Consider the following 24,704-nt stretch of genomic DNA (forward strand, 5'->3'; position numbering starts at 1 on the left):
ATATATATATATATATATATATATATATATATATATATATATATATATATATACTTGTTTATATATATATAAACGTGTGTGTGTATATACTTGTTTAAAAGGTTCAGGAAACCTGAACCTTTATAATGTTTAAAAGGTTCAGGAAACCATATTTTAGCCTCATGTCTTCAGTAGTTTTCTGGGCTACAACTTCCCCAAAACAAGGATGAATTATACGCATTTGTGATGACTTAATTCAAGTGCACTGTATTGCAAAGAAGTATATTTCAGTCCAAGACAATGGAACACAAGTTAGATAAGTTTGGCATATAAGGCACGTTCTCTAGTCAAAACTGGAAGCAGTTTTCTTTAATGATTTTCTCGTATTACGGGATAACTTTTATATCTTCAATAACCTCGAGAATAGTATACTGATAGTGACATGTGTACTCCGATCTCTCTGTACTCACCCAGTTGTGCTTGCGGGGGTTGAGCTTCGGCTCTCTGGTCCCGCCTCTCAAATGTCAGTCAACTTGTGTACAGGTTCCTGAGCCTACTTCCTCATTCCCTGAGTCTCCTTCAATTCCTACCACCATCCACTATTCCCTCTCACATACCGCCTACTATATTTACAATATTTTTCCACGTTGGCTTCCTCGTGCCCTCTTACCAGCTTTCAAAACACACCAGACAGGCTGCAGGACGTTGGAATGCAAAACATGGACCAATAATAGGACGCTGCGCGTACTAGTGGCTTTACAAGATTGTAATTACTATCCTATGTATCCTCACAATCCCAATGTACCTTCTTATATTATATATATATATATATATATATATATATATATATATATATATATATATATATATATATATATATATAAATAAGTAAACACCAGTCACGTGACCAGCCGCAATTACGTCACGGATCGCCTCAGTGTGGGTGTTGCCAGCTCCTCCACATTTGTTTTATATACTGTATGTAAGTAACAATAATTACACTCTTACCACGTTTTAATATTTGTTTCTGGATTTAATTTCTTATTTGACAATTCTAATTTACGTTGTTCACTATGACGCAAGGTACTGATTACATAGTAAAATTTTCAGTTAGGAACGAGATGGCAACTCCACCAGACATTACCGTTAGAGCGAAACGTTTCTCGCTGCGATCGGTGTGTCTATAGACTAGAGAACATTTATCTATCTCTGCAAGGTTCCCGAGGCTTCTACAACAGCTATCCTAACATCCATTTGGTATACTTAAGTCCTGACAAACCAGTAAGTCTGAATTCGGTCTGATAAAATTGAAGAAAATTAATGTTTCTGGAACTACTTGAAAAACATAAGTGTAGTGATGCGTGGATTACATCTCTCGATAAACAAATCCAGGATAGCGTGCGTCGCTGATATAATAATATAGTAATACAAGAATTATAATTATTACAAATTATAATTATAATTATTACAAATTATATCGCCTGTTTTCGAATATAATCCAGTAATAAGTAAAAGAACAGTACGGTGAAATACGAAGGTATTTGCGAGCACACGCGAACCAGTCCTGTCCATCCTAGACGAGTCAAGATAGTCTACTCTTTGTTTTCAAGTGTTTAGTGTGGAACTTGCTTTACCTGTGTTAAGTGTACCGCCTCTTATATTCAAGGTAAGTTTACCCATACTAGGATTGCTCATTATGCTACAGATCTTAACTATCACTTCCCACTATCGGGAAGAGGAGGCCTTTTAGGTTTACCGCCCACAAAAGGGGTATGGGGTGCATAATAAATGAATTAAACTAGAACTCAAGGCCTCCCTATTAGGGCTAGACCTACGAGTGATCTTCCCCATCATGCAATCCACAACAGATGGCTATCTCCCAGCTACCTATTTACTGCTAAATTAACAGAGGTATTAGGCCGGACAACTGCACTAACTTGATCACACGTGTGGTCGGGTCGACTGTAAAAACCTTGGTTAGGCTATAACCAACCAGTTGATATAATTTGTATGTATATATATATATATATATATATATGTCGTACCTAGTAGCCAGAACTCACTTCTCAGCCTACAATTCAAGGCCCGATTTGCCTAATAAGCCAAGTTTTCATGAATTAATATATTTACTATAATTTTTTTCTTATGAAATGATAAAGCAACCCTTTTCTCTATGTATGAGGTCAATTTTTTTTTATTGGAATTAAAATTAACGTAGATATATGACCGAACCTAACCAACCCTACCTAACCTAACCTAACCTATATTTATAGGTAAGGTTAGGTTAGGTAGCCAAAAAAAGCTAGGTTAGGTTAGGTTAGGTAGGTTAGGTAGACGAAAAAACATTAATTCATGAAAACTTGGCTTATTAGGCAAATCGGGCCTTGCATAGTAGGCTGAAAAGGGAGTTCTGGCTACTAGGTACGACATATATATATATATATATATATATATATATATATATATATATATATATATATATATATATATATATATATATGTCGTACCTAATAGCCAGAACGCACTTCTCAGCCTACTATTCAAGGCCTGATTTGCCAAATAAGCCAAGTTTTCATGAATTAATGTTTTTTCGTCTACCTAACCTACCTAACCTAACCTAACCTAGCTTTTTTTGGCTACCTAACCTAACTTTACCTATAAATATAGGTTAGGTTAGGTTAGGTAGGGTTGGTTAGGTTCGGTCATATATCTACGTTAATTTTAACTCCAATAAAAAAAAATTGACCTCATACATAGAGAAAAGGGTTGCTTTATCATTTCATAAGAAAAAAATTATAGTAAATATATTAATTCAGGAAAACTTGACTTATTAGGCAAATCGGGCCTTGAATAGTAGGCTGAGAAGTGAGTTCTGGCTATTAGGTACGACATATATATATATATATATATATATATATATATATATATATATATATATATATATATATATATATATATATATAATGTCGTACCTAATAGCCAGAACGCACTTCTCAGCCAACTATGCATGGCCCAATTTGCCTAATAAGCCAAGTTTTCATGAATTAATGTTTTTTCGACTACCTAACCTACCTAACCTAACCTAACTTTTTCTGCTACCTAACCTAACCTAACCGATAGAGATAGGTTAGGTTAGGTTAGGTAGGGTTGGTTAGGTTCGGTCATATATCTACGTTAATTTTAACTCCAATAAAAAAAAATTGACCTCATACATAATGAAATGGGTAGCTTTATCATTTTATAAGAAAAAAATTAGAAAAAATATATTAATTCAGGAAAACTTGGCTTATTAGGCAAATCGGGCCTTGCATATCAGACCGAGTACGACGTTCTGGCTACTAGGTACATTATATATATATATATATATATATATATATATATATATATATATATATATATATATATATATATATATATATATATATATATATATATATATATATATGTCGTACCTAATAGCCAGAACGCACTTCTCAGCCTACTATTCAAGGCCCGATTTGCCTAATAAGCCAAGTTTTCATGAATTAATGTTTTTTCGTCTACCTAACCTACCTAACCTAACCTAACCTAGCTTTTTTTGGCTACCTAACCTAACCTTACCTATAAATATAGGTTAGGTTAGGTTAGGTAGGGTTGGTTAGGTTCGGTCATATATCTACGTTAATTTTAACTCCAATAAAAAAAAATTGACCTCATACATAGAGAAAAGGGTTGCTTTATCATTTCATAAGAAAAAAATTATAGTAAATATATTAATTCAGGAAAACTTGGCTTATTAGGCAAATCGGGCCTTGAATAGTAGGCTGAGAAGTGAGTTCTGGCTACTAGGTACGACATATATATATATATATATATATATATGTCGTACCTAATAGCCAGAACGCACTTCTCAGCCTACTATTCAAGGCCCGATTTGCCTAATAAGCCAAGTTTTCATGAATTAATGTTTTTTCGTCTACCTAACCTACCTAACCTAACCTAACCTAGCTTTGTTTGGCTACCTAACCTAACCTTACCTATAAATATAGGTTAGGTTAGGTTAGGTAGGGTTGGTTAGGTTCGGTCATATATCTACGTTAATTTTAACTCCAATAAAAAAAAATTGACCTCATACATAGAGAAAAGGTTTGCTTTATCATTTCATAAGAAAAAAATTATAGTAAATATATTAATTCTGGAAAACTTGGCTTATTAGGCAAATCGGGCCTTGAATAGTAGGCTGAGAAGTGAGTTCTGGCTACTAGGTACGACATATATATATATATATATATATATATATATATAGAGAGAGAGAGAGAGAGAGAGAGAGAGAGAGAGAGAGAGAGAGAGAGAGAGAGAGAGAGAGAGAGAGAGAGAGAGAGAGAGAGAGAGAGAGAGAGAGAGAGCAAGAGAGACAAAGGCTGTATGAACCGGTGCCCAACCAGGATTTAACGATAGGCCCGTCTACACTCTAGCCTGTGGGTAACGGTGTTCATATATCAGCCCATCCATCTGTTTAGATAGCACTTATAGTAGCGATGTAGACCCTCGTATACATATTAGTATAATGCACAATTAGAAAGTATCAATTTGGTACTATTGAATTTGGACAAACCAGAAAAGGTTTTGTATTTATGTATAAAACCTAACCTAACCATCCTAGGCCTATCACACACAATTTAAGGTCTAATATAGTACAAATATGTACTATACCAGACCTAGGAATATTTCAATTTGGTTTCTACTTTTATTTTTTTCTTGATTTTTTCTTCCTCTATTTTATCTTTTTTTTCCCTCCCCATCTCCGCAATTTGTTCCCTCTCCCTCCCCTTATCTCCCCCCCCCTACCTCTTTCATTCTCTCTCCCAATGCCTACCTCCCTCCCAGGCCTCTCTTACCCCTATCTCCTATCTCCATCATCTCTAGCCCCAATCCCTCCTCTTCCAAAATCCCAATATTCCTCATCTCACCCTTTCTCCTCCAACATCTATTACTCTTCTCTCCATCCTTTCTCCCCTTTCTCTCACCTGCCTCCTCTTCACCATTCTCCCCTTCTCTTGCCCTCTCCCTCTCTCCTTCCATCTCTTCCCCATCTTTCTCTCAGAAAATTTTATATAACGATCCTCTGAACTGTTAAGTATATGGTAAATACAACCTATATAAAATGAACAAATCCACAAGGGCCGTGACGAGGATTCGAACCTACGTCCGAAAACATCCCAGACGCTGCCTTTATCGACTGAGCTACGACATGGTCAAATGAGTTGAAGAGTTGAAAGGGCGAAGAGGGAGAACGGCCTACTGACATAGCTCGAGTGCAGGGGGGAGTTGTGTAAAACCCTGTTTTGTATCTCGGAGAGGCTGCAGGATCCAGAAAGTTCAGTAGAACTTCGGTTTCAACTCTTTTGACCAAGTCGTAGCTCAGTAGATAAAGGCAGCATCTGGGATGTTCTCGGATGTAGGTTCGAATCCTCGTCACGGCCCTTGTGGAGTTGTTCATTTGATGCATCACGCTATTGTGATTTCTGTGTGTAACAACCTATATTATAGACTTGACAAGAAAAACTGCCTAAGGGGTGGATAAACATGCTAATGTCTTTTAAAGTGTGGCACCGTGGGCGACTCTGCCAGGCCTATGATACTCCCATACCCCCCATGATTCATACTGGAAAGATGGGTAAGACTATCCCAAAGCATCCGGCCTTCAACTTTAGACAGATATTCTATTTCATGTAGGTATTTTTGTAGCAATCTTTCTTGCGGACGTTTTATTGCCCCGTGGCACAGTGGTAACAAACTCGCCCCGCGCTTTGCCAGCAATTTTGCCTGGGTTCGTATCCTGGCCGGGGAGGATTGAATAGGCGCCAATCCTTAACTGTAGCCTCTGTTCACCCAGCAGTGAATGGGTACCTGGTTGTTATAAACGTTTTGGTGGCTTGTATTCCAGGGAAAATTAAGATTAAGGACCTGCCCGAAACGCTATACATGTTAGAGGCTTTATATGTAAGAACTTTTGTACATATATACATAAAGAAAGAAAAAGATAATATGACTGAAAGGGTTAGACAAATGATTCTAGCATGAATCTTCTCGATATAATTTGTCTAGTTTTTACTCCACTTGGGGAAAGAAGTTTTAAAAGTACCGTTCCAGATTATATTTTACAATTTGGCCAGCTGCTAAATGATGAGTTTCGTTGAAGCTTTCAACATCTTCAGAGGCAGAGTGAATGTGAATACAAGTTAGCAAAAGTTAATGATTATTTTGTCATTACTAAATTCAAAATTATATTATGCTAGAAAGTATGTACTTTACTTCATTCCAGCATTCTTCAGTGTATGGGCTTAATTGAATGATGATGAATGCATGTAAACTGAAGTTTAGAAAAAAATTAATTCCAATTTCGTTTTTTATTTGATATATATATTTTTCCAGGTTCAGCAAAATGGAGACCAGCCAGCCGAAGCAGAGTTTCATAGCCTCCAGCTGTACTCAGGTACACGAGGAGAAAGGTCTTATAACCTACCAGATCAATTCTGAAACTATCCATGACGATGACGAGAACAAGATTCGCGTGATGACCATTGGTCCGATGAACAACCAACCCATCAAGGCAGTTCTCCTGTTAGGCGAGACGGGCGCAGGCAAGACCCAACTTGTCAATGCCATGGTCAACTATCTGTTTGGTGTCCAGCTTGAAGATAATTTTAGGTTTCAGTTGAAAGATGAGATTGAGAATGATGGCTTGCGACAAATAGAGAGCCAGACAGAGTATATCACCGCCTACATTGTCTACCATCAAGAGGGAATGGCTTGGAACTCTAATTATATGTTGATAGATACGCCTGGCTTTGGAGACACTAGAGAAAATGACAAGAAAATCCAAGGCAATAGAATACGTTTCTTCCTGTCAAACAGCTATCATATAAATGACCTTAATTGCTTTGGTTTAGTGGTTAAGGCAAATCAAAATAGGAATACAAATTGGCAGATGGAAATGCTTAAGGAATATGCCTCAATCCTTAGTGGAGATATTGCCAACATAACTCAAATTCTGGCTACATTTGCTTCAGACGAGCCATTGGTTAAAGGGTTGTTGGAACACGCCGGTATCCAGTTCGTTAACTTGTATAAAATTGACAACGAGCTTCTATATGCCCCACATGACGACGACTCTGCCAGACATGCATACGTCCAGTACAAGTGGAAGAGAACTCAAAAAGAATATGCGAGCTTTTTTAACGAGATACAAAATTCTTCAGTAAATCTCAAACAAACCAGAGAACTTCTACAACTGAAGACACTCCTTGAGGAAACAAAGGCAACGCTGCTACGTAATGTGGATCAAATAGCCACTGTGAAGAATACAATCAGACAACAAAAGACCTCGCTACAAGATATGAAGATTAAACAAAACTGCATAAACTACACAAAAATAACACTAATAAAGGAACCAGAAAACTATGACATTGGAGACAATCATCATGCCCACAACTGTTATTTATGTAAGCCAATAACTACTTGTTATATATGCGAAAATCCACCTATTGGTAAGATTATTAGGGAAGCAGTTGCCGCAGGAACTGCAGCTGGAGTAGTTGTCTCAGCAGCAGTAAAATCACAAGCAGGAGTTGTAGCAGGAGCAGCAACAGGAGCAGCAGCTGCAGTAGTGACTGGGATCCACAAAGGAATTGGGACATACAGAGAAAACCCAAAATGCCTCATTCCTCTGAATGGAATATGTGGTGAAAATAATTGCTATCATGACCTAAAGGATCACAAAAAGGAAACAAAGCCGTATAAAACAACTGAGACTTACGAAACGCATACTGATATATATGAGAAGAAAAGATATGATAAATTAAAGGAAGAGATACTTAAATTAACACGAAAGATTCAGCACGATGAAGAAGCCCTTGGCATTCTGAAGGATAATCTGGAAACCGATGTCGAGGATTTGGTGAAGCATTGCAGAAATATATCTAAACTGAGCCTGAGATGCAGGGCTCTGAATCCTGAATCTATTATAGAAGAAATGCTCGAGGAACATAGAGACAATGTCCACAAAGTTGAGGTCCTGAAGACTCTGAAGGTGAAAGACTGCGCCATGATGAGCTAGATATACACGACGAACTGGATAAATGAAGGATGATAGCAGCGGACCAACTGAGAAAGAGGATAATAGCAGCGGACCAACTGAGAAAGAGGATGATAGCAGCGGACCAACTGAGAAAGAGGATGATAGCAGCGGACCAACTGAGAAAGAGGATGACAGCAGCGGACCAACTGAGAAAGAGGATGATAGCAGCGGACCAACTGAGAAAGAGGATGATAGCAGCGGACCAACTGAGAAAGAGGATGATAGCAGCAGACCAACTGAGAAAGAGGATGATATATAGAGACCAGCTGAGAAAAAAGGGGAAAAAATAGATAAGAGACCAGCTGAGAAAAAAGGGGAATAGATAAGAAACCAGCTGAGAAAAAAGGGGAATAGATAAGAGACCAGCTGAGAAAAAAGGGGAATAGATAAGAGACCGGTTGACGGTGAGACGCCCACTGAGAGAGGGATGAAAGAAACTGGCCAACGGAGATGGCAGTAAGCGATGTCAGACTGACATAAGTACAGAGACAAACGAGGGGATTAGCAGCATTTACTAACCCTAAACTATATATATATGAAAGTAAAAGTTCAATAGTACACTAATATGTGTACTATTGAACTATGTAATAATAACCCGCTATTTAGAAAAAATACAACAAATGTAGACTGGATATTTTGGTCCGAAGCCGCGACCCTCCTCAACAATGGGCAAGATTGATAATTGGTGAAGATTAAGCCACCCAAGAAGTGGCACGGGCGTGAATAGCCCGTAGTGAGTGACCAAGAATGTTGTTGTTGCTTTAGATTTAGCTACTCAGAACGAAATGTCCACGTAGCACGGGCTATGGTGAGCCCGTAACTGATACCAGCAAGAATAACAGCAGAACTTATATGGTGCCAAGTGAGAAGTCCTGCGGAACAAGGAAAAGCATCAGATTGTAACCTTGTCACAACCTGTTACGTCAGGTTGTAAGCCTGTTACGGGGACCTTGTTACACAATCATTCACTACGGGCTCACCATAGCCCGTGCTACTTGGAACTTTTTGTTCCAAGTAGCAAATTTTAAACAACAACAACAACCAAACCTGCCAACCACTGTTCAGAGGAAATAATAATATTTGGAATATTATTGATAATAACTGATTCTATTATTTTTCTTTTGAAGCCGCAGTGTTTTGGGGCAAATTATATAAAAATCATCCTATAAAATTTGGTGATCGGTCTCGCGTGCTTGTATAGTGCTGAACTGTGTTGGCCATATCTGCCGGACCTCTTGTGATCAGCAATGTGGGGGTTTAGGTAACTGTGTGACTCACCATAGATGTACAGTGCCTTGTATAGTGACTGTTGTGAGCCTCTTGTTGAATCACTTGTGATACAAAAGATTATTGATGTGTGTATTTGTATAGGTGATTGAAAATGTGTATGCGTATATATTTATATATGTACATGTATATAACATTAATAATTGTGTAATTAGCGTCAAAAGATTATTATTTGCCTAGCTAAACGAACTAGAAGGTTCAGTTCCTGAACCGATTATGTGCCTCTGTAACCCTTTACACCACCACCCACGGGATGGGTATGGGGTGCATAATAAAGAAAGAAATCAATGCCTGTTTGTCTCACGAGGACCATATGCGTCTAGAGGTGTAACCCGCTTCTGGAGTCCTGGATTATGCTCAGGACTAAAGTATTCTTGCTGGTTGGTCAGCAAGTTATTGAGTCAATAACCTTCCAGCGGGACCAAAGAGCCAGAGCTCAACCCCCGCAAACACAACTAGGTGAACTAGAGGTTGATAGGCCTTAAGCCTATCTGTCAATCCAACCCGCCCTCTTAACAGTAACATCGCTTTTCGCTCGTATGCGCGCTATGGCCAAAAGTGGACGTAATTTGAAATGAAATCGACTCACGAAAGTGACGTATTGTCCCGTTTTCTGTTTGAGTCGTCCGGCTTACTCGGAAAGGTTAGGAGAGGAAACTTTCAATTAACGTTTTTCATAACGTTTTGAAACTTTATGAGAATTTCCTGCCCACCTAACCTACCAGAGGACCCTTAACTTACTGTTGTTGAAAAAAAAAATCCCAAATTTATTTTCATGTTTTTCATTTTCAAATTACGTCCACTTTCGGCCATACGGGCAAACGGCCAAAAGTGACGTTATTTTTAAGAGGACAGGTTGCATTATTAGCGCTATTATCTACTCCCTATCCATGGTTAGGTTACGGTTAGGTTATGCTAAGCTTCATTAGGTTACGGTACGTTAATATAGTGTAATATTCTCAAACATTTGAAATATGAAATTCGAAAATTATTTGAATATCACCTAGAATTTGATTTACAAAAAAAAAAAAAACGAATTCTTCAAACCGATTCAAAGAAAACTAGTTAAACACAGGGTTTTTACATCATTAACAAACTATTTATAATACAACAAAGTTATAACTTGATCAAATTATCTGTTTAGGAAAAAGGTTCAATTGCCAATTTACAGTAGACTACTATCGGAGCTGTAATATGCTTTCAGACCATTACAAATATCTAAAGAAATATCTAAAGTGTTTACCCCGGCGACCGGCCGGCCATTAGAGTAGTTTTACCTTGAGAATGGCTTGACTAAATTGTCCAAATCCACCTTTAATCGATGGACCCACAAGTAAAAAAAATAAGAGGTTGTTTGTGAGCCTCTGATTTATAATACATCACATTTTGTGCATTGGAGATTTTTGGCAACAAAATGCGATGTATTATTTATCTGTGTTAAGGCCACTACAAATGCTGACTGATCAAACAACAAAAATACTTTAGTCGTGAACAAAGTCCAGGACTATATTTAAATTGTCAGAGTGTATATACACCGAGAAGCAGAATACGCCTATCGGTTTATATATTGATCCTTCTTTTAATTTATTATTGCTAACGTTTCTAGTTATTGATTCCAGTGTCCTACTTAAATTATTTTGAACGTTGCTATATTGATTTACAGGCTTAAGATCCCTACTGATCATGACTCAGATTTTTTTTGTCAAGTTTGGCAATTTCAATATTATACAGGTTATATATGGTAATGCTGTTACATAGTACTGTGGCTAAGTTGTACACAGAGCACAATATACTGCAGATACCATGTACACAAAATGCATTATGCATAGCATGCGATGGGTTTTACCCCCCCCCCACTATCCTGTGGGTCTTCCCTCTCCTCCCCTGAGTCTTTCTTTCTCCCTTTTCTTTGCTCCTTCAATGGGTCTTCCCCCCCTTCCTCCTCTGGGTCTCACCTCTTCCCTCTACAGGGTCTTCCCCATTCCTCCTCTGGGTCTCAACCTTCCCCTCTTCAGGGTATTCCCCCCCCCCCTCCCCATCTCCTTCATTCCTCCACTTCTCTTCCTCTGAGCCTTCCCATTCTCCAATGGTCTGCCCTACAACTTTATCCATTTGTCTCGAGGACATCATCTACTTTTACTACTATACTTGGTATCTAAAATATATATTTTCAAGCTGTCGCCACTGCATAAGTATCCTGTTAATTTTGTTCCTTGGCACCAACTAAATATTTTTTACTGACGATCTTATTAATTTATCACTGATCATCGCCACTGCTGATTGGCGGCTTGCGTTCATATTAATAATTTCTACTGAGGAAAATGCGGCACGACTCACACGGGGTAAAAATGTATTTGTACTGCAATACAAGGGAGAGGTGTGACGTGGGAGAGGTGTGACGTGGGAGAGGTGTGACGTGGGAGAAGTGTGACGTGGGAGAGGTGTGACGTGGGAGAAGTGTGACGTGGGAGAAGTGTGACGTAGGAGAAGTGTGACGTGGGAGAAGTGTGAGGTGTTGAAGAGTGAGGCGCAGGGGTAAGGTGTGTCTCGCCAGGCACCGGAACATGTCAATCAGTCGTTAAGAGGCGGTCGCCAGGAAAGGACACTTGTCACTCGCATCATCTGCGTTGGACTCTCACTATATTTGTGCTACAAATAGGTAAATTACTGTACCAGTGAGGGACTATTGACTATTTATTCCCTTCACTTTCTAGTGTGTGATTTGGTCCAGATATTTCAGCCACGTTATTGTGACTCCTCGACTGCATATTCACGTGAGGTACTTTCTATAAGTGAAGTAAAAGGGTAACCAAATCTGAGCTACTTTTTACCATTAAGGAAATTCTGCTCCTGCAGTGTATATAAATTGAGAACTTCAGTATACCTTTTGACGTGTCTACAGCTTTTATCTTCTCTATCGTTTAAGCAGAACCTGTCTTGGACAGTATCTTTCCGGAACTGTCCATCAGTTGGTCTACATATCAGTCGGACAGTTCCTCTCTGCAAAGTATAAGACTTGGACAGCATCTTGCAAAGAATAATTTACTTACTAAGTACTTCATCTTTACGTTACTTTACTAAGAGGGAGCTGCACTGAAACAGGATCTTAACTAAACAGTTGTTCCTGGGACATAATAGGTTCCTGAAGAACGCCTCACCTGTAATTTTTATGTTAGTCTCAAGTAGAAAAAGTAGAAAACATAGAGAGAGAGAGAGAGAGAGAGAGAGAGAGAGAGAGAGAGAGAGAGAGAGAGAGAGAGAGAGAGAGAGAGCGAGAGAGAGAGAGAGAGAGAGAGAGAGAGAGACAGAGAGAGAGAGAGAGAGAGAGAGAGAGAGAGAGAGAGAGAGAGAGAGAGAGAGAGAGAGAGAGAGAGAGAGAGAGACAGAGAGAGAGAGACAGAGAGAGAGAGAGAGAGAGAGAGAGAGAGAGAGAGAGAGAGAGAGAGAGAGAGAGAGAGAGAGAGAGAGAGAGAGAGACAGAGAGAGAGAGACAGAGAGAGAGAGAGAGAGAGAGAGAGAGAGAGAGAGAGAGAGAGAGAGAGAGAGAGAGAGACAGAGAGAGAGAGAGAGAGAGAGAGAGAGAGAGAGAGAGAGAGAGAGAGAGAGAGAGAGAGAGAGAGAGAGAGAGAGAGAGAGCGAGAGAGAGAGAGAGAGAGAGAGAGAGAGAGAGAGAGAGAGAGAGAGAGAGAGAGAGAGAGAGAGAGAGAGAGAGAGAGAGAGAGAGAGAGAGAGCGAGAGAGAGAGAGAGAGAGAGAGAGAGAGAGAGAGAGAGAGAGAGAGAGAGAGAGAGAGAGAGAGAGAGAGAGAGAGCGAGAGAGAGAGAGAGAGAGAGAGAGAGAGAGAGAGAGAGAGAGAGAGAGAGAGAGAGAGAGAGAGAGAGAGAGAGAGAGAGAGACAGAACAAGAAATATATGTATCCATGCCCATAAAATTGTATCCCCATTAAGGGCAAAATTAAAAGGCTCCCCAATTCCCCCAGTATCACTCCAGCACTACCTCATCATCATACAACACTTCCATCCTCACCATCACCACCTCAACATTTCCTCATCACAGAACCACTACTCCATCACCATCACCCCCAGGCAGAAGCTGGAACCGTAAATGACGGCCACAAATGTAAGGCAATACTCGGGCACTGTATGTGTGGTCACGTAGTGGAATGCCCTGAAACAAATAACGAGCAGATGTGCTGGCTGCTGAAGGCGCTGAAGGTGACCATATTGAATACTTCATACCCAAGACTCTTCTACAAATAAGAGGTATTGTCAGGCAACATCACCGTGACAAGGTTACTGAGGAAAGGAGGATAGAAGCAAAAATCAGTGAATCTGTACGCTGGTACAACCAGGTTGCAGCTGGCAATCCCAATCATTATGGAAGAAGAGGAGGCAACCGCAGGTGAATCAGTAATAGCGAGAATCCGTCTTGGAAATAAATATCCATGGAGATTCGGAATGGAAACAACAGTTGAGCAGCGGAGTTGCAGAACCTGTGGTGAGAGTGATGGACACCGCCTTGACTACTATCTACGTGAATGTAAACATCTGAGAGACATTAGAAATATGTGTAGAATAATAAACCCCACATTGTTTGAGTTAAGAAAACACTATTTGTCAAATATTGATACTGTTCTTAAACAGTATCAAAATTCCCCCATTTTGCACCCTCAAGATAACGTAAGATTTTACAGGTTGACACATGTTAATCTTCTTGTTTGAGGAGCTGTTCACTTGAGACAGTTAAGCAAGTCCCCGCTGTGTCTGGGTACAAGTGACAGGATGAACAACCCAGCGTGTTTTCTTCCTATTAGGGGGTGTTGTCCATACTGTCCTAGCGGTATGTCCACTCACGGGATGAGTGGCGCTGCCCAATAAACTCGCCCTTCGGGGCAAAATTCAAAATCAATAGTTGTGGAAGACCACCATCTCGACAATTCCTCCGTCAATCCCCACCCACTAAACACCCACACTATTTCCTCCATTATCATATACGGGTGGTCAAAATAAATTAGAATAACAGGAAAGGAAATACAGTAGAACAACAGTTACAGCTTGACCAATAGGCGGGGCATTAAGAGCTAGACCTCCCCCCGTAGTGTCGAGTCTCAGAGACACTTCAAGATGTTACACGACCAATGGTCATATATTAGGGGCCCCCTGACAGCTGAGTGGACAGCGCTTCGGATTCGTAGTCCTGAGGTTCCAGGTTCGATCCCCGGTGGAGGCGGAAACAAGTGGGCAGAGTTTCTTTAACCTTGATGCCTCTGTTAGCAGTAAACAGGTACCTGGTAACTAGACAGCTGCTACGGGCTGCTTCCTGGTGGATGTGTAACAAAAAAGGAGGCCTGGTCGAGGACTGGGCCTCGGGGACGCTAAGCCCCGAAATCATCTCAAGATAGATTCTCTCTCAAAATCTACCACCTACGGGCTATTCATGCCCGTGCCACCTTTTGTGGTGGCTTAATCTTCAATAACAACAACCACCACCTTCCCCCGTAGACACTGTTAGGCCAGCACCACCACCACCACCTTCACCCCTCATACTCCTATGTACATAATGAACATTAAACTCATTTTACTTTGTGAATTCATTATATAATCAAAACTCATACTCAATGATCTCATTGGACTATTTGGGCGTTACACTAGTTTTTCTTTTTTTTTAACAATTATATTTTTCCTTCTTTCATTATACTCGCTGCATTGATAATGCATCCCTGAAGTGCAGGCGATGAGTCACAATAACGTGGCTGAAGTATGTTGACCAGACCACACACTAGAAATTGAAGGGACGACGACGTTTCGGTCCGTCCTGGACCATTCTCAAGTCGATTGAAGTCATTATATTCCCTGAAGTCATTATATTCCCTAAACTCATTTTGCTATATAAATATTATAGTCAATATACTACCTAAACTCATTATATTAGTCTGAATATTACTTGAACTCATTATACTCCACTAATTATTATATTCACTGAATTAGTTATATATCTGACATATTAGATTTGTTATACTCCCGGAACTCAATAATTATACATTTGCTTACTGTAGAAGGCACACAATAATTATACGTTTGCTTACTGTAGTAGGCACCCAATAATTATTCATTTGCTTACTGTTGTAGGCACCCAATAATTATACATCTGCTTACTGTAATAGGCACCCAATAATTATACATCTGCTTACTGTAGTAGGCACCCAATAATTATACATCTGCTTACTGTAGTAGGCACCCAATAATTATACATCTGCTTACTGTAGTAGGCACCCAATAATTATACATCTGCTTACTAACTACCCAGCGTGTTCCTGTACACAGTGCAAACTAAAGTAAACTCTCACTGTATATGCAAATATAGTTTCCAGTGAATTTCCCACAATTAATCAAATTAGTTAGTTTTATTAATTTTAACTGTTCATTTTTATTGATGCACAGCTTTCAAATAGTAAATATTGTATCAACAACATTAGTTTGATGGTAATTTGTGGATTTGATACCATAGCATTCAGGTAATATAAGACTAGGCTCTACTCCCTGGCAGGTTACATCCTAATTTTTCCACCTCAACTAGAGAACAGTTAATATTTTCTCGAGTGTATATGAAGTGCACTCGAGGAAGCAGCTGTGGATAGTGACCACGTCAATTCACATTACTCCTCAGATAATCATAGTCCACAGTCTAATTCACAACGAATAAACTAATATAAAAAACAAAATTGATGCTCACGCAAAGTACTCAATTATTCCTGCAGACTTGGAAGTAAAAAATGGACTTTGAATATATACATATACATATATATACATATATATATATATATATATATATATATATATATCAACCCATCCTCCTGTTTAGATTATCCTTTGTATAAACTATGTGAACCATGGTATATACATAGATGTAATGAGCAATTAGATAGTAGAATTGGTAATATTCACTTTATGGAATCTCAAAAAAATAGTAAAAACGAAACTTAAATATTCCTAGGTTTAATATAGTACATATATATGTACTATATTAGGCCTCAGATAGCGTGTATTAGGCCTACGAAAGTTAGGTTAGTTTAAGCTTTCTTTGCAACATCAATACAAAAACTTTTTACGGTTTGTCCAAATTCAATAGTACCGATTTCGACTTTCTAATTACCCTTTACGTCAATATATGTACGATTGTCCTCATCGTTACTCTAAGTACTACCTGAACAGGAGGATGGGCTACATATACATACATATATATATATATATATATATATATATATATATATATATATATATATATATATATATATATAATCCACCCTGGCTGACACCTATGTACACTTCGGAGCTGATCAAGCAGGTGGGGCGGCCAACCACAGGGAAACAGCAAAATCACTCAAGTACAGGCGACTGGAAGGTCAATACCTCTTTGTTCCCATAGCGTCTGAGACGCATGGCCCCTGGGGCAAGAGTGCCTTGGGGCACTTGCCTCATGGAATTGGGGTCCAAGCTCATTGACGTCACCAGAGACCCAAGGGCTTCCAGTTTTTTATTTCAGCGTCTCAGTGTGGCGATCCAGAGGGGAAATGCTTGCTGCGTCCTCGGTTCCTGTCCAGAAGCGGAGGAGCTTCAAGAGATCCATAACCTTTAGGCATTTGTCTTGTATGTTTTGTAACCTTTAAATACACAATAAAGGAAAAAAAAAAAAAAGGGAAGGGGGTGGTAGGAGAAAAGCACACAGAAACTGTATTGGAGGGAATACACATTCCCTCCAATGCGTTATGTGTGGTTTCCTCCGAGGCTATGGGTCCCCCTTCTTCCAGCCAGAGGTGGTACTCCCTTCCCTATATATATATATATATATATATATATATATATATATATATATATATATATATATATATATATATATATATATATATATATATATATATATATATAATGTATTGATAAATAAATTAAATAAATATTTCAGACATTAGTTTACCAAGAAGAACTTAATGTAAGTAAAGCAGTTACATGACAATCACCTCGGCAGATTATCTCTCGACAACCTAAAATTTCAACTCAATTTGTATTCATTATTGGTTAGGCTATTGGTATCCGCTAATTATTATATTAATTTAATAATAATACAAATAATATTACGAAAGTGTTAATAGTGTTCATGTTACATTCCAATATCAACAACTGGTAAGTTGGAAGACATTTGGTACTGGTTTGGTGTTGGGGCTAAGACCTATCACCCTCTGGAGGGTTATAAAGATCACCGTTGGGATTAAGGCCTATCAACCTCTGGAGAGTTATAAAGATCACCGTTGGGATTAAGGCCTATCAACCTCTGGAGGGTTATAAAGATCACCGTTGGGATTAAGGCCTATCAACCTCTGGAGAGTTATAAAGATCACCGTTGGGATTAAGGCCTATCAACCTCTGGAGAGTTATAAAGATCACCGTTGGGATTAAGGCCTATCAACCTCTGGAGAGTTATAAAGATCACCGTTGGGATTAAGGCCTATCAACCTCTGGAGAGTTATAAAGATCACCGTTGGGATTAAGGCCTATCAACCTCTGGAGAGTTATAAAGATCACCTTTGGGATTAAGGCCTATCAACCTCTGGAGAGTTATAAAGATCACCGTTGGGGCTAAGGCCTATCAACCTCTGGAGAGTTATAAAGATCACCGTTGGGGTTAAGGCCTATCAACCTCTGGAGAGTTATAAAGATCACCGTTGGGGCTAAGGCCTATCAACCTCTGGAGAGTTATAAAGATCACCACAAGTGCATACTTACCTACCAGCAAGTTTACTTTAATTCTGGACATGATCGCGAACAAAAGTAAAAACTCACGTGTTGTATACACCTTGTGTGTGTTCTTGTGGGGTTCATCACTAAAGAATTTCATCACCTTTTCCGTGACCAATAAATAAGAATGATGAGCCCGACCAAATTCTTGTGGACGAGAATAACATGAATATAGCTTACTCATGCTACACACACACACCCACACCCCCTCCCTCCCCCCCCTCCACACACACACGCACATAGACGCATGAATCACTCATGCTCCTACCCCACCCTTTCTCTGTTGTGTGTGTCTCTCTCTCTCTTTCTCACGCACACAAAATGAGCAATGCGGACATGAATTAATACAACAAAACCACTAGCTTTCACCCGAGAGGTTATCCTCATCTCGCTTCATTAATAGATAGCTTACTATCCTGGAATTTTGGACACAGAATTATGCGAAACTGGTTTAAAGCTGAATATATTCAAGAATGAGTCGATTTAATATATTTACAAAATTTGTAATTGTCCTAAGACAAGACAATCTGATCACAGGAAAACAAATTAATATTGCACAATCAACTATTCCGAGCAACAGAATGGCGATTACAAGCAATCAGCTACCGTCGAACGAAGCAAAAATAAACATAAAAATTGTCTGATCGAGAAGTAAACATGAAATAGCTTATCGCCTGATAAAATTCAGTTGTTTGTTTTGATTACCGTCCATAGAGGCGTGTGTTAATGTAACTGAGATTGTTTATACCAAAGACGGTCTCAGTCACCAGTTTTCGCTGATATGTTTTAATTGTTAATTGATTTGCTGCAATTACTTTGGATTGCATTTGGTGAGACCAAGTGAGCACCCGATGTTCAGTTAGTTCAGTTTGACCAGTCTAGAGCGGCAAGGACAGGAGTCCTGCTATACTGGCCTTCAATAGCTGTCATAGTGACACTTAGGACAATTAACGTAACATTAAACTGTTGTTCTTTGTATGAGAGTTAAGTTTGTTAATAAATGTTATGTGTTGCTAAAAAAGAGACTTTCATGCTAACACCTAAGAGTATTAACCCTCATAACTCATGCTCCAACAAACTAAGACTATTTCTTGCATTTAATGAGGAATTCGAACCTGCTTCATAGCCCAATCACCAATACAAAATTGGTGTGAGGACCCATAGGGCCCCTTAAGATCACCACAGGCAATTAACGAGCTAACGATCTAGTAAATATTCGTACCAGGGAATTGGACTCCGGTGGTTGCTTTCGCCTTTTATTTCAGTTTGAAGTATAATCTCACATCTGACACTTAACGTGTTGACTTGAAATTTAAATAAGTTTATTGAGGTAAAATACACACAAAGGGATGAGGTAGCTCAAGCTATTCTCACCCCATTAAATACGTGTTGACTTTGTGCAGTCCTTTCTAGAACACCGAGTAAAAATAAATCTCTTCACACTTTCCTCATCAAAGTGTCCTTCGTACTAGTTATATCACACCAACAAATCTATCTAGTATCTCCTCGACAATATGCTTAACATTTTTGTCAACATTAATGATCACTGCCTCTATAAGCACCGTTCTTCCTTAGTTTCTCGTTATGACAAATTATGCCTTACACTAGACTGCTCCCCTGATCTTGACTAATCTTGCAGGAAACAGATCTTGTAATACCAATGTTATTACATATCGTTATTACATAAAGTACATATCAATAAAAAAATAAAATGTACACTCACCTTCAGTCACTGCGTCACATACAATTACAATGGCATCTCCAAACAACCAAATAAAGATGATAAAAGATCTTTGGTTGATCACGACAGTGGATCAATTCTCTTTGACTCAGTGTGGATCTCCTCTCTCTCAACGAATTATTCTCTACAGGTGAATAGTAGCAGCACCAAGTAACTCATCATCAGATGAAGCTACCTCTTCTCAGCTACGACATCAACCTCAAAACTTATGGTGCGACAATACTTGTCTCCAGAAATCATTTGGCGCCTGAAGTTTACCACTTTCGTCTGCCACTGTGGAAATGTCTCTTCCTGACTTGCGTGTGGGGGTCAGACACAGCACTAACTTCGGTTCACCTGTCACACTGTCCTCACCTGGGACAAGCAAAACTTGTAGGTTCTAGGAAGGACGCCATGCCCATTCATCCTCACTGGCTTCAGAATGTCGCTCCCGTCCCCATGAATCTAGGCTCTCGCCCTCTCCTACCTGACAGGACTTGCCTCTGTTAAGGTTACCAGCACTTCCTTCACCAAGACGCATACCTTAAACTTGAAGTAGCGAGAAGCGTGTGACCTCTTCGAACCTTCACACTCGCAAGTGACGTGCTCACCAATCATAGAGCCTCTGCTCATGATACGTCAAAGCCACGCTTCTTCCTCATTGGTTAATAATGACATCCACAAACTCTTTCCCCCTGGGAAAGTCAGGTGTGGTCGCCATCTTTCCATCCACCTATGTTACTCAGAGACAAACAAAATACTCCAAACCACGCCTCTTCTCTCTCATACGACTTTGACAGACACGCTACAGACCGTGCTATACATCCGGTTTTAGTCAACATCTTGCCTAGACGGGGAACAGCTTTCATCCTAGGAAGAATCTATGTCAAGAGGTTATCGGGGTTCACAATAGTGGGTAACCACTTATCCCCAAATCGTCAACATCTACTCGGGGACGACGGTACTCATTAATAGAGGTTAATTGGGACGTACCTGCCAGGTGGTGTGTGTGTGCCTCTGTCCCTCGACGAACTTTCACTTACCTGCAATAGTAAAAAGGACAAATCATCAGTAACGCGACTTCTATCTTTGCTCCGTGTACAGCAAACTCTCGCTATATCAATACCCCTAACAATATATCAATACCCCTAACAATCTCTCTGATCTTTGAATATGGTCAAGATGCAAACATAACTAGGAAGGTGGAGGGCTGTCTTAACAGTACTGTAGGCCCAAGGCATCTGCCCAGTGAGTCCGAGTGATAAGACGGCATTGGCTGGGTGGCAGTAATTGCTCACCTGGCGACGGTGAGGACGATGTCTGGGCGTCTCGCCTGGCAGACTCCAGCCGGGATCCTCTCGCTGGCAACTCCATCTCTGCAACATTATTGTAACTCACTTTAGCTCACTACCATAATTTGTTTGAAAGTTAAGATCATCACCCCCAGCGTTACACAAACTTCCAGCGAAAATAAATAAATTGAACTTCCTGAACTGTAACAATTCCATATTTAGGACTTAGTTTGTTTTTACCTAAAGTGCCTGGTTCTATATGAGCTTGAGATGCTGCTCCTGGGACCGGTTGTTACGGGTCGTGATTAAACAGCAGGTTAATTCGAGGATTGGATGTAATGTTTGAATGTTACCACAATTATTCATTCGTTACACTACCTACAGTCATTTAAACAAATGAGAACCTAACCTTACTCGAGTCGAGTAAGGAATTAATCGCTAAAAGTTCCACGGAAGCTGGCACAAGTTCCACAGACTAACTTAAACTGGTTTACGAAGAGCTAAATATTACTCTCAGAGAAGTATCATGTAAGGATTTAAACAGCACCGCCCCCTCCCTACGTCCATAAACCAGCAGCCTAGTTTATATATGTTCTTGCTGTTGATGTAGGGGGCGAGGGAGGCGCCCCGCCACCATAATGGTGTTTATGACTTCCTTTGTTATCCTCCGTTGTTGGTGGTGGAGTTGACTTACGAGCCCACGACAGCACAGGTGCTGGACGCGTCCCCGTGTAGGCCAGGACACAGTCTTGTGGCCACAGACACGTTATCTGTCGGCGGGAAATCAGTGTAGTTCGCGACAGGAAGTAATCCTTCCTAATGCTTGACCTGAAGACAGAACGGCGCGCGCAAAGAAAACGGGAATATTGGCGGGAACTATGCAAGGGTTAAAGATTATCCAACAAGGCTATAAGGAATAAGTGTTATTATCCAACGAGGTACAAGTGTTCTTAAAACAAAATACATATTATAGAAATGATACGCAAGTGTCATTAAGTTACATGCTTGTTTTCATTTGACCAAGTTCGAAGCACTGACTCCATATGTACTTTAATCAAGTACTAAACATAATCCAGGACTAAAGTAATATCTCAATAAATATACACAAAAGACGCTCAGCATACATTCTGTGAATATTGCCTTAAGTGGAGGATGTATTGTTGTAAATAAACATATTGGTGCTGGGTTACCAAAGCCCTAGCCAATGCCACACGAAGTAGCATTATAGATACAAGCATTAATGTCAGGCCGAATGACACTTGGGAATAATTTAACCCGGTGTTTGATCTCCGATGGTACAAATGTTTGGGCACCGTTCCTTCACTCCGTCTTTATATCCCTGCACTTGTCCTCACATCCCTTCCAAATACTGTATAGTCATATTGACCCAGCGCTTCTCCCAATTGTACCTTACCTTCATTGTATAACAATGTCCTTGCAGGTGTGAGTGTGATAGTTTATAACAGTGTGCTTGCTGCATTAGTTTGGCGGATTAAGTAAAGGTAATACATATTGCTCTACTAACCCTCGTGTGTTCAGCAGAGCTCCAGGTTGCAATCCTTCTGACCATGTCGTTGCCTGATTGTCTGGGGCGTGTACGTGGGACTACCCACCGCATAGGTTCGAATCCTCATCACGGCTCCTTCGGATCCTCTGTTCGAACCACAATTCTATAAATGCTTCACCCACGTACTTCAAATACAAATAAACGGCAACAGAACTTAAACACCTAACCTAAGCTACGCTTAACTGTACATAGAATTTTTATGTAAATAATATTAATTAATATGAGAACAAATCAATGCTTAATACACAGTAAATTAAAATTGATGAATGAGTCTGTGGACGACGGCCGTTGCTTTAAACAGCCTACTGAGTGGACGGGATGGGGATTTTCTCATTGATACATCACGTTAGTGTGATTACTGTCTCTGCATTGCCCTACTCTTGCTATCCAACGGGAGACTGGCCTTAATCACAGCTCTTAATACACATGGGATGGGGCACCTCTGATGATGGTTCACGTAAAGCAAGTACTTCCCTGGCAATATATCAATTTGAAAACATCTCTGCATTTCCTTTTACAGGGCCAGTATAGGATGCAAACGCTGCTGCTGCTGTTTCAAATGGGCCTGGTGCTCCTGCTGCTGACACAGTGGACCTGCGGTGCACTGTGGCCCTTGAGGACCTTCATAGTGAGGGACATGACCTTACAAACAAAAACAAGTCTCATCGAGACCCTCACTACCACCAGCGTCTGTAAGTTTCTCTTGTGCGGATACTTCTTCTAACATAATTTATGTGTGTGTGCTTCTCTGCGTGCTTGAAGGGTGAGCTTTAGCTCCTGACCCTTCAGTCACCAATAATTAGTTACGTTTAGGGTAATTGGCCGATAGTTCGATTCAAGCGATTTCCCTCCTTAATGACTGGCACAAAATTTGCAACTCTGAACGATTCCGGTACTTTTATCGACTGTAATGACTTAATATAAAGGTCAAGAGTTCACTTAGCTCGTTACATTCTTTTAGGACCCTGACAAAAACTTCATCTAGTCCTGGGAATTTAGTTTGCTTTAAATTCTCTATCAGCTTAATAACTTTCTCCCTGATGACAACTAAACAATTCAACTTGACTTCACCACCACTTCATAGATATGTTGAGTTCTTCCCTATTAAACAGAAGAGAGATTTGTCTGCTGGCCACTAGAGGGACCAGACGTGTTTAGAGTGGGCTCCTCAGTTGGTGCACAAGCCGAGGTGGTGGAGGTCGTATGGCTGGGTCTGGCTCTGGGTTGGTGCTCTGCCTGTGTGGAGTGAGAGCCTTCTAGCATGGGGTCTACCTCGTCTTCCTTGAAGAGGGTGAAGGAGCGGACACCATTCACGTCGCCAACCTAAGTGTGATATTGACGGATGTGGTGGTGCCCTAGTTGAAATGACAGATGGGCTGTTGACTCGGTTGTTTGGGCAGTTTGGAAAAGTCTTAAGCATTTGATGGAATAAGATCTCTGCCGGCCACTGTACGGGGATGCTTGCTGGCACCCGGACAGTGACGATGTCCCTGGACCGGAGTATCCCATCTTCGTTATCCCTGATTGGGTTTACGCTCCTCTGTCTGCGAGTGCTTCCGATCCCGTGGTGCTCTTCCACTATCTGGGTGCCGCGGGTGAAGGAGTTTGTTTATGGGGTGCCGGATGGGATGTCTCAGCCAAAGGCGCCGCCTGGTGGCCGGGTGTCCTTTGACACGTTGATGATTTGGGAAGCGTACTGCTTGCGCTTTCCAATATACCAGTTCCCGAAAAAGTATTAGTAGGCGTCTTGCGCACAACACTATGCCATGGATCCCGTGATGCCATGAACTGGACATCCCGCCCTACGGTGTGGCAAGTCTCCCTCTACCATCCACCTCTGTTTTAGTCGCCGCTCCTCTATCTACGGCACGACGCAACTAACACTTTTGATATTCTTATCCTCCTCAACGTCAATGCATCTCCCAACATCTGTCCTGGTGCAGTCATCGGGA

General features: G+C 40.3%; 1 protein-coding gene across 3 annotated transcripts in view; it reads left to right on the forward strand.

The window, feature by feature from the left end:
• The first annotated feature begins 1,102 nt into the window (after nucleotides 1-1,102).
• The window catches only part of LOC123766866 (uncharacterized), a 29,002-nt gene continuing 5,400 nt past the window's right edge, over nucleotides 1,103-24,704 (forward strand). Inside the window, exons 1-2 of one of the 3 annotated variants that reach the window (XM_045756305.2) lie at nucleotides 1,103-1,645; nucleotides 23,273-23,444. In XM_045756305.2, the coding sequence (XP_045612261.2) occupies nucleotides 23,285-23,444 (160 nt within the window). In that variant the 5' untranslated portion in view covers nucleotides 1,103-1,645; nucleotides 23,273-23,284. Of the gene's footprint in view, nucleotides 1,646-6,393; nucleotides 9,674-23,272; nucleotides 23,445-24,704 lie in introns of those variants that run through there. The other 2 variants (XM_045756303.2, XM_045756304.2) reach the window with 2 other exon arrangements.

Source organism: Procambarus clarkii, chromosome 60 (assembly GCF_040958095.1).
Source record: "Procambarus clarkii isolate CNS0578487 chromosome 60, FALCON_Pclarkii_2.0, whole genome shotgun sequence".
NCBI lineage: Eukaryota > Metazoa > Arthropoda > Malacostraca > Decapoda > Cambaridae > Procambarus > Procambarus clarkii.